Source organism: Lepisosteus platostomus, chromosome 24 (assembly GCF_059453375.1).
Source record: "Lepisosteus platostomus isolate fLepPlt1 chromosome 24, fLepPlt1.hap1, whole genome shotgun sequence".
Taxonomy (NCBI): Eukaryota; Metazoa; Chordata; class Actinopteri; order Semionotiformes; family Lepisosteidae; genus Lepisosteus; species Lepisosteus platostomus.
The window spans coordinates 13,083,825-13,094,102 of NC_142634.1; the positions used below are offsets into that span (position 1 = coordinate 13,083,825).

The 10,278-nt window shown below is 45.2% G+C and overlaps 1 protein-coding gene across 1 annotated transcript; it reads left to right on the plus strand.

Moving 5' to 3' along the window:
• Window positions 1-793: 793 nt before the first annotated feature.
• LOC148641704 (solute carrier family 2, facilitated glucose transporter member 11-like) lies at window positions 794-10,278 on the plus strand. Its single transcript, XM_088617629.1, has 12 exons — window positions 794-1,008; window positions 1,790-1,888; window positions 2,634-2,794; window positions 3,319-3,443; window positions 3,769-3,898; window positions 4,454-4,602; window positions 4,978-5,165; window positions 5,637-5,747; window positions 6,671-6,772; window positions 8,798-8,873; window positions 9,026-9,153; window positions 9,509-10,278. Exons 1-12 carry the CDS (start codon window positions 958-960, stop codon window positions 9,704-9,706), a joined length of 1,518 nt encoding a protein of 505 aa, XP_088473755.1. The 5' UTR covers window positions 794-957; the 3' UTR covers window positions 9,707-10,278.

A 10,278-nucleotide genomic window follows, 5' to 3' on the forward strand; every position in this document is an offset into this window, starting at 1 on the left:
AAAGGTTTCCTACGTTTATCATTAAATTGCTATAAAGTTGGTCAGGCACCTACGTTTTCTGCTGGTACTGATTGTTGGAATTCAGGGAAACATTTCTTAGGCTAAAACTGTAGACTAGCTAACACCCCCTGTACACAGCCAATGAGGAAAATAATAGTTTGCCATTAAGAAAGGGCTGGTGGACACAACCTGCTTCCTCGCAGTTACAAGAATTACAAGAAGTTAGCCTAAGAGCATTTAAACTGTAAATGTACGATAGTCTACATGAAAAAAAAAACTTTGCCACACATTTTATTTTCATTTTTTTGAGGAGAATTTTATTATTTAAGTACACCCGCTGTTTATCTCCAAATAAAAAGAAGGAATATAATTATCAGTGCATATAAGTGCATATCATCTCATATCTGAGCATACACAACAGCAGTCAGACATGATGGGCCAATGCATCTTAATGGCATCATGCACAGTTAATGCGTTAGAACACCTGACACTTGTTAGTGAATGTGTCTGATAAATGGAGTGGATGTGTGAAACATGGGTTACACATAAAATTTGTTAGATTAGTTAATATTAACCTGGCTCCCGGTACATAATACTAAGACCTTTGCCTGCACCAATTTGCATTTCTGCGTGTATGTGTGTGTGTGCCGTCGCAGCTCGTTTTGACCATGCTTCTGCGCCCATGTACTGTACATCCTCAGTGGCACCTTGTCTAAGGCCCACCGGCTGACGTCCTGAGTCCGCAGCGCGTACTGGCCAACCTCATCCTATCACAGAGCAGGAGCTGGAGCGCTTGTACCGCCCAGGCACCGGCATATTATCGCACTTGCATAACCAGGAATAAAAACGAGAATAGAACAAGGGGCGATGTGTACATGGATTTATCTCCCGCTTCGCTTTATATCTATTTCAGATTTTCTTTTAATGGTTCCAAGATTCGTAAGGATCTAACGTAAAATGTCCGAAAGTGAAAATGACTTGGAACACCTTGAGGCTTCGGAGAAAAAGGTTAGTCAGCTAGTAGACTCGTGTTAAATAGTTGAATGTGTTACTAAAAAGATGTGTGGGCACCCCTTTATAAGACACGTGAATGGCTACCATGTCCTACTGTTTATTTTTAAATACTGGCATGGATTTTATTTTTATTAGCTCGTCAGAGGTGGTGTGCTTTGGGTATTTTGGGAAATAGCAAGTCCCGTCTTTGCCCTGCAGTGTTATGGACAGTATACAAGTCTCTTGGGAAAGGCGCACTCCGCAGCTGGGTGACTGCGTGTCGTATGCGTTCAAGTGCAGGTATTGACGCAGATAATTGAATTTTACCTTGAGCTCAAGAGCAGAATAGGCCGTTCAAAATACTCTTATGCAGAAAGACTGTTTCCAGGACATCAGCCAAGTGCCTGGAACAAGCGGATTTTTCCTTCTACCAGAATTATTTAACTTTCAAACCGACATAATAACCGGAAGGGGATAATACAGGGGAAAACGCTGGCTGTTTCTGCATAGTGTTAATAACCCGTTCTCCACATGAGAGCTGTACCTTCATCGAGGCATAATAACAAGGAAATCATGCTCTGACGAGGAGACGTACAAGAGATGTGCTTGAGGTTGATACTTTATGCGGTGAAAACGTGCTCTCTACCTTTTACCCCTTTGTATGTCAGAGTTTCTTGCAATTGACCTACCCACAGCTGAGGACTTGTACTTCTTTGTGTGTGTAGAGCATATTAAACGTAAGCATTTTTCAAATGTTATGTTCAAACACTAATAAGCACCTTGTCCATTTTTGCAGCCTTATGCCTGGACCCTTATTCTGACGGTCTGCTCTGCAGCTATAGGGGGGACTTTGCAGTATGGCTACAACATTTCCATCATCAATGCACCCACCGCAGTAAGGCAAACGCATCACTTCACCTCCAGTGACTCTCCTGATGCTGGATGCAAGCATGCTAGGCAAAACCTTAGGCTGTCACTCTTTAGGTTCCTTAGTATAAAATAAGGCCGGCACACTGGCACTGTGGTTACTATTGCCGCCTCACGGCGCTCGGGCCCTGGGTTCAATTCTGGACCTGGGGTCTGTCTGTGTGGAGTTTGTATGTTCTCCTTGTGTTCTTGTGGGTTTTCTCTGGTTGCTCCAGTTTCCCCCCCACAGTCCAAAGACCAACTGGTAGGTTAATTGCTTCTGGAAGAAGTGCTCCTGGTGTGAGTGTGTGCTTGCCTTGATGGGATTGGCTTCGGCCCCCCTGCAGCCCTGGATATAGATGCCATCATTTGCCAAAAACAGAGTACCAAGTAAGAGATAATAGAGCACACTGGTGATGTGCTTCCAGCTTGTCAGAACCCTATGTCAAAAAATGCCAGCTGTTTCCTGACATGGATTTGCATGTTTTCGTTTCGGCTTATGTCCATGGGGTTGTCTTTCACTACTTGTCCTGAAGTCCTCCAGCTTGATTTGGACAAGATCTTTCGGGATTTTTTCATATGTGCATAAAGGCCCCTCCCTGTGTTAAAGAGTAGAAAGGATGATTAATTCCTGTGCGTTTGTCTGTGTCCTCTAAGGACCATGTGGGAACCGTTGTTTGGAGTCTTGATCAGTCTGCGGTGCACTTCTCCCCCCCCACACACTTCTCCTGCAGCATGTCCAGCGGTTTGTCAATGAGACGGTTCTGGAGCGGTGGGGCAGACAGCTGGAGGGCTACCAGATCACTCTCATCTGGTCCTTCATCGTGTCCATGTTTTCTCTGGGAGGCCTGGTAGGAGCTCTGCTTGCAGGGCCAATGGCCATTCACTTCGGCAGGTACAGCAGCTTCAGCATTATAGACAACTACCACCAAGTAGCTACTGTACATTTCCAGCTTTCTGTCCAATGGTAGAAGTGAAAAGGCATGAAAACGATTACAGAGTCTGTTACAGTAACCACACTTATTTCTTAGTAAGACAGCTGTTTAGAGATTAATATAAGAAAATTCTATAGCAAGAAAAATCTTCGGTGCATTAAAATGACAAAAATCATACCGTATCCACACTATTTAACTTTGAGAAAATATAGGCATTAATATATATACAGTATCCTCCCTCAGTAGGTATGCCGTTTAAATTTAGCAAAAACAAATGCAGCAGGGAATAATACTGCCTTTTTCATCAGAGGCTGTGATAGTTCAGCTATATTCAGGTTCTCTTCTTTTTCATTTAAAATTCTGCCAAACATTTTGTCCCTCTGACAGCCCCACAGAATGAAACGGCGAATTCTCGTAGGTGAGTGGCAGTAGTCACCGAAAGACGGTGTCAGTGTGTGCGTTTTTTCACTCTTCCCGCCGCTAGGAAGAAGTCCCTGCTGCTGAACAACCTGTTTGTGTTCGTGAGCGCGGCGCTGGCGCTGGCAAGCAGGGCGGCGAGGTCGTTCGAAATGATCCTGCTCGCCCGCATCCTGGTTGGCATCAACGCCGGTACGTACAGTATTCCAGTCTGAAACGGCACTGCAGCGGCAGACTGGCTTCACCAGTCAGAAAAACGAAGCTGCAGGAATCAGTTTTGTGCACTGTAACCGTAACACTCCATAAACCTGGCAAGAATCCGGTACCCACTACTAAAGTGCTTTCATCATCCAGACACAGTAAGAATGGCTTGGCAGGGGGGTGTTGTCATTCCAGGTGTATCCTGGTACTGAGAATTACAATTCCACTTCGACTCCAAATGCTTTTTGAATTGCTGTTTGTGTTCTTTGAGTGAGAGATTCAGGTGAAGAGCTCACGATGATCCTTTCCTACACAGGTGTCAGCATGAATATCCAGCCCATGTATTTCGGAGAAAGTGCTCCTAAGCACCTGCGAGGAGCTGTGGCGCTGAGCTCGGCATCCTTCACTGCTTTTGGAATTGTTCTGGGTCAGGTTATAGGACTCAGGTAGGCTTTGAGCATAAACCAAAAATCGTAGTATTTCAGTTCCTCGGCCAAACTAGCGCTCAGATACCTGTTCCTTTTCCACAGACACAAAACTCCAGTTATGTATTATGAGTTGGCATGTCTCACAGTCTTATTTTGACACCGCTACAGTTGCATCTTAACAACAAACAAAATGGTGGGGATGGAAGTTGCTCTTCACTTATTTCAGTCATTTCTTGAAGGATTCCAGGCAATGTGGTTTAACATCTTGGCAACTTGGTATCCAGATACCATCAACCTTGAAAAATGCTGCTTCCAGACTTCCAGACGTCCCTGCTCAAAGTCTGCTTTCGTAAAGACTAAAAAGATTTAGTTCCTTTACATTTGCCTGTGTTTGACATTTTTTTAAAGGCAAGAATTAATCTGATCTCTCTTCTCTGAAAAGTTGCTCCCGCAATAGTGTTCTCTTTTCCTGGTGGCGCAAACGAAGCACGCAGTGTTCCAGATAAGGTCTTAAAAATAGGTGTAATTAGAGTGGATTCCTCATTGCTCCCTGTCTCGGGTTCAACCCTGCAGGGAGATCTTGGGTGGCGAAAGCCATTGGCCTTTTCTTCTGGCCACCAATGCCATCCCTGGGCTCATACAGCTCCTCACACTGCCCTGGTTCCCTGAGAGCCCACGGTACCTCCTCATTGACAAAGGAGACAAGGAAGCCTGCACTGAAGGTGAGGAGGCAATCTTAGTCATTCCTTAGTGGGTCAAGACCTTCATTTTGCTAAAAATTCCCAGAGTCAAAGATATATCCTTATTACCCTGTTGCAATAGTAGTTCATTTTTAATTTCATTTTGTATTTGCTGTTTCTTACGCATACCTTCGGATAGTTAACACACGTTTTATTTATTTGCCCTGTTTTAAAAAACTGGGTAGCAGATTTTGTTTTTGCTCTTCTCAAATGACTGGCTGAGTGGTGCGCTGAAACGGTGAGGTTCCATGGGTCAGCAAACCGTGCGGCAACGTGGCGCCACTCAGTGGACACGCTGCTGCGCTGCACCTGCCGGTTTCACGTGGCTCAGCTGGACTCTGACGCCCTGTCCCACAGCGCTCCGCCGGCTGAGGGGCTGCGGAGACCTGAGCCGCGAGATGGACGAGATGCTGCAGGAGAAGGCGGCTGCAATGGGCCAGCGAGCCAAGGGGCCGTGGGCGCTGATTCAGGACCGGGGCGTCCGCTGGCAGCTCATCACAGTCGTGGTTGCCAGCAGCGCCATGCAGCTCTGTGGAAACGACAGCGTGAGCACAGTACATCTGGACACTCCCCGCGTGCCTGGCTACAGACACACAAGTCCTCAGCCTCTCCTTAGAGCTTTCCATCCAATGCAAAAGCAAACTGGGAAAACAAGCGTAGCAGTGAGACATATTCCACAGCAAGAACATGCTAATCCTATGTTAATCCATGCAGAAAATAAAAAATGCAGTCTTTGGGATGTTCGGTCTTCCTTTTCATAAATATCTTTGCACTTACAAATTGATTTTGCACATATTACACGTTTATGAAAATATTTCCCAGATATTGATATCTAATGTTATACGAGAGGATAATTCCTTTCTCCCCTGTTTAAACAGCTATAACAAGCTACTGCCAGAGCCCGAGATTGTTGAGGGCAACGCAAAGCAGAGCTGTCTTCTTTTATTCACTTGATTTGTCTTTCTTCTTTTTTTTATGTTTTTATCAAGCTTTGTGTGATTTTCTTTAAATTACAGATGTACTTCTATGCATCCTATGTGTTTCAAGAAGCTGGGATTCAAGCTGAAAAAATCCAGTATGCAGCCATTGGGACAGGATCCTGTGAGTTTATTGCAGCTGTAACATGCGTGAGTGTTTGAAAGTGTGCGGCTTATTTATGAATAATGTAACATGCATTACAGGTGAAGGGAATAATCTGCGTAATGTTCTGGCACTGGAAATCCATCTTTAGCTGAATGGCTTAATGTAAGAAAATCCTTCCATCCATGTGCTTTGTCCGATACAGGGTCATGGGGGTAGCTGGAGCCTACCCTGGCAAGCAGAGGGCGCAAGGCTGGGTACTCCCTGAATGAGACACCAGTCCGTCACAGACACATGACGCACACACTGACACCAGGGACAGTTTTCCCAGAAGCCAGTTAACCTACCAGCAGGGTTTTGGATTGTGGGAGAGAGCCGGAGCATCCGGAGGAAAAATAAGTCAACACAGGGAGAACATACAAACTCCAGGCCGATAGCACCCCAGGGCCCCAGAACTGCGAGACAGCAATGCCAACCAGGGCACCACTGTGCCACCCCAGTGGAAGATAATCTCCTTGTCAGTATTTTTTTAAAGAACTGGAGCAAAGGAATCCAAATTGATAGGCGTGGTTTTATAATAATCAATAATTAATACGTTTTTAGCCCAGCAGATAAAAAGTAGGACGATCAGTTTTCCCATTTCCATTTACAAATAATCTTTTATAGTCATTTTGAATAATCAGACCTATTTTATTCAGTCCAATATTTTAATACAGAGTGTCAAAGTTTTAAACTTTGATGTTTACGACAGCAAGCACGGAACCGAGTGCACGCTAACGTTCACAGCGTCTGTTCGCCTGCCTGCCTGTTCACAGAGCCTGTGACTGCGAAGGAGAGTTTTGGAAACAACATGTTTTGGGGGTTATTTATTAATAATCCAATAATTAGGGATTCTGTCAACAGGAAAGCAGAACTCGCTTGCCCAAGACCAGGGCAGTGTTTCGACTGTGAAAATCTCTTTTCTTCTCAGAACCTGCTGATCGAGAGGCTGGGCAGGAAGGTTCTGATCATGGGCGGGTATCTGCTCATGGCGTGCTGGGCTGTGGTGTTCATGGTGACACTCGCACTCCAGGTAGGAGCCCAGTACCTGCTCACTGCTGGCAACAGAAGACTCTAACAAAAGAAAAAACTCTTGGCTGTTACAGAACTGTACCAATTAAAAGCTCAGCCAGTGGACGGCTTCTCAGTTTGTGGGTTATATATTTTATTCTAATATTTTAGTGTGTTTTACTCAAGTGATATTTACATATTTCGAATTAATTATTGAGGGATGAAACACTATTAGTGTACTGGGGTTCTGTACCTCCTCCTACAGTACAGTCACTGTACTGGGGCTCTGTAACTCCTCCTACAGTACAGTCACTGTACTGGGGTTCTGTAACCCCTCCTACAGTACAGTCACTGTACTGGGGCTCTGTAACTCCCCCTACAGTACAGTCACTGTACTGGGGCTCTGTAACTCCCCCTACAGTACAGTCACTGTACTGGGGCTCTGTAACTCTTCCTACAGTACAGTCACTGTACTGGGGTTCTGTACCTCCTCCTACAGTACAGTCACTGTACTGGGGTTCTGTACCTCCTCCTACAGTACAGTCACTGTACTGGGGCATTGTAACTCTTCCTACAGTACAGTCACTGTACTGGGGCTCTGTAACTCCTCCTACAGTACAGTCACTGTACTGGGGTTCTGTAACTCCTCCTACAGTACAGTCACTGTACTGGGGCTCTGTAACTCCTCCTACAGTACAGTCACTGTACTGGGGTTCTGTAACTCCTCCTACAGTACAGTCACTGTACTGGGGTTCTGTAACTCCTCCTACAGTACAGTCACTGTACTGGGGCTCTGTAACTCCTCCTACAGTACAGTCACTGTACTGGGGTTCTGTAACTCCTCCTACAGTACAGTCACTGTACTGGGGCTCTGTAACTCCTCCTACAGTACAGTCACTGTACTGGGGTTCTGTAACTCCTCCTACAGTACAGTCACTGTACTGGGGCTCTGTAACTCCTCCTACAGTACAGTCACTGTACTGGGGCTCTGTAACTCCTCCTACAGTACAGTCACTGTACTGGGGTTCTGTAACTCCTCCTACAGTACAGTCACTGTACTGGGGTTCTGTAACCCCTCCTACAGTACAGTCACTGTACTGGGGCTCTGTAACTCCTCCTACAGTACAGTCACTGTACTGGGGTTCTGTAACTCCTCCTACAGTACAGTCACTGTACTGGGGTTCTGTAACTCCTCCTACAGTACAGTCACTGTACTGGGGTTCTGTAACTCCTCCTACAGTACAGTCACTGTACTGGGGCTCTGTAACTCCTCCTAAAGTACAGTCACTGTACTGGGGTTCTGTAACTCCTCCTACAGTACAGTCACTCTACTGGGGTTCTGTAACCCCTCCTACAGTACAGTCACTGTACTGGGGTTCTGTAACTCCTCCTACAGTACAGTCACTGTACTGGGGTTCTGTACCTCCTCCTACAGTACAGTCACTGTACTGGGGTTCTGTAACTCCTCCTACAGTACAGTCACTGTACTGGGGTTCTGTAACCCCTCCTACAGTACAGTCACTGTACTGGGGCTCTGTAACTCCCCCTACAGTACAGTCACTGTACTGGGGCTCTGTAACTCCTCCTACAGTACAGTCACTGTACTGGGGCTCTGTAACTCCTCCTACAGTACAGTCACTGTACTGGGGTTCTGTAACTCCTCCTACAGTACAGTCACTGTACTGGGGTTCTGTAACTCCCCCTACAGTACAGTCACTGTACTGGGGCTCTGTAACTCCCCCTACAGTACAGTCACTGTACTGGGGCTCTGTAACTCCTCCTACAGTACAGTCACTGTACTGGGGCTCTGTAACTCCTCCTACAGTACAGTCACTGTACTGGGGTTTTCTTACTAACATTCTAGTCCAGAGGGAAGAACTCCACCTCACACTTACCTCTCACCCCAGTGCTGTCCAGGCCCAACCTTATTTACTCTCTAAACCTTCCAGAAGATGGTAGCAATGGTAACACTGTTGTCACTTATGCTTGACTGGGCATAAGTTTAATTTTAACCACACATTCTGTCCTTGTTGCTTTTCGACAACAGGAGAAGGTGAGCTGGATGCCCTATTTAGGCATGACGTGTATTTTTGCCTTCATCCTCAGCTTTGGAATGGGACCAGGTTTGTCTTTCGATTTTTTTGTTGTTGTTTGAATTGTGACTTAACTGTAAGTATCACTGTATTAAAATGTATTAGTTTAATATGTGAACTGTAAGTATGTGACAGTGAAAGCTTGGCCCGATACTAACTGGTTAACTTTCTTACCCCTGCAGCTGGAGTCACAGGGATCTTGCCCACGGAGATCTTTGAGCAAACAGCCCGTCCTGCAGCCTACATGATAGCAGGCTCTCTGATGTGGCTGAATCTGTTCCTCATGGGCCTGCTGTTCCCCTTCATTGTGGTAAGTAACTTGTAATATAGAAGCCACTCCCTGGTCACCATAACTATACACTGGTTACGTCTGTTCAGAACGAGTCTGGTCATTGTAGTCTGCTTATTTGAACACTAGTTGTCAGGCTTGGATTTACTTATTTGTAGTTTGGCCTGTAAACGATGCCTTTACTGTGATTGCAGTTTCTATTTTCTTAGAAATGTGTGGGCCACTCCTTACTTTGATTTCTTTTCAAATGACATGAGAAACAAGGAGATGCCATCACTGTGAAATGTGAGTTCTCTCTAATCGACCAGATGGGGGCGGTGTTGCACAGCACCTCTGGGATCTTTGGTTGTGACCATGTGTGCTGTCTGTCTTCCAGAGCGGGCTGGGCACCTTCTGCTTTGTTCCTTTCTGCTCAGTCTGCCTCCTTTCCGCTCTCTTCATTGCCCTGTTCCTGCCAGAGACCAAAGGCAAGTCTACCCTGGAGATCACAAAAGAGTTCAACAGGCGCAATTTCAAAGGAACGGAGCAGCAGCAGTATCAGCTGGGTGAAGTCCTCCGATCCACTTCACTCTAGTGCACCAGGAACACAGGAGTTAAACTGACTTCAACCCAGCTGATGTCAACCCTGACTCATCTTATAGACTCATCTTTGTCACTTCCAATCAATTGTCCAGTCTTTGCTCCAGTAAATGCCTGGGTTAATTAAACAATCAAGGATAAATTCGTTAATTTATTAGGAGGTTTAAGGTCCTGTAATGGCATAGAAAGGAAGTGCCAATAATGACTACCTCTATGATAGTGACTATTTATTAATGTACAACCTTAGTGTGCTACGTCTACAACACTTGCACTTGAATTTCAGGCCAATCGTAATCTGTTTAATGAATTTAATGTTATAAAATGACAGCTTTTCAATTTCCTGTTGGTTATTCAGAAGGCGTATGACATGAGAATGAATGAGCTGTACAATGAACACTACATTTTAACATCTTAAAACTCAGGCATAGATGTGCATGCTATATCTATATGTGTTTTGCTCAAGTCGATAATCTTAAAAAATGCACTGAATAAAATCCCTATTTGTGTTCAAATTCCGACCCATACAATGCTTTAGCTCATGTTGATGTTTTCATTTTACAATGCAAT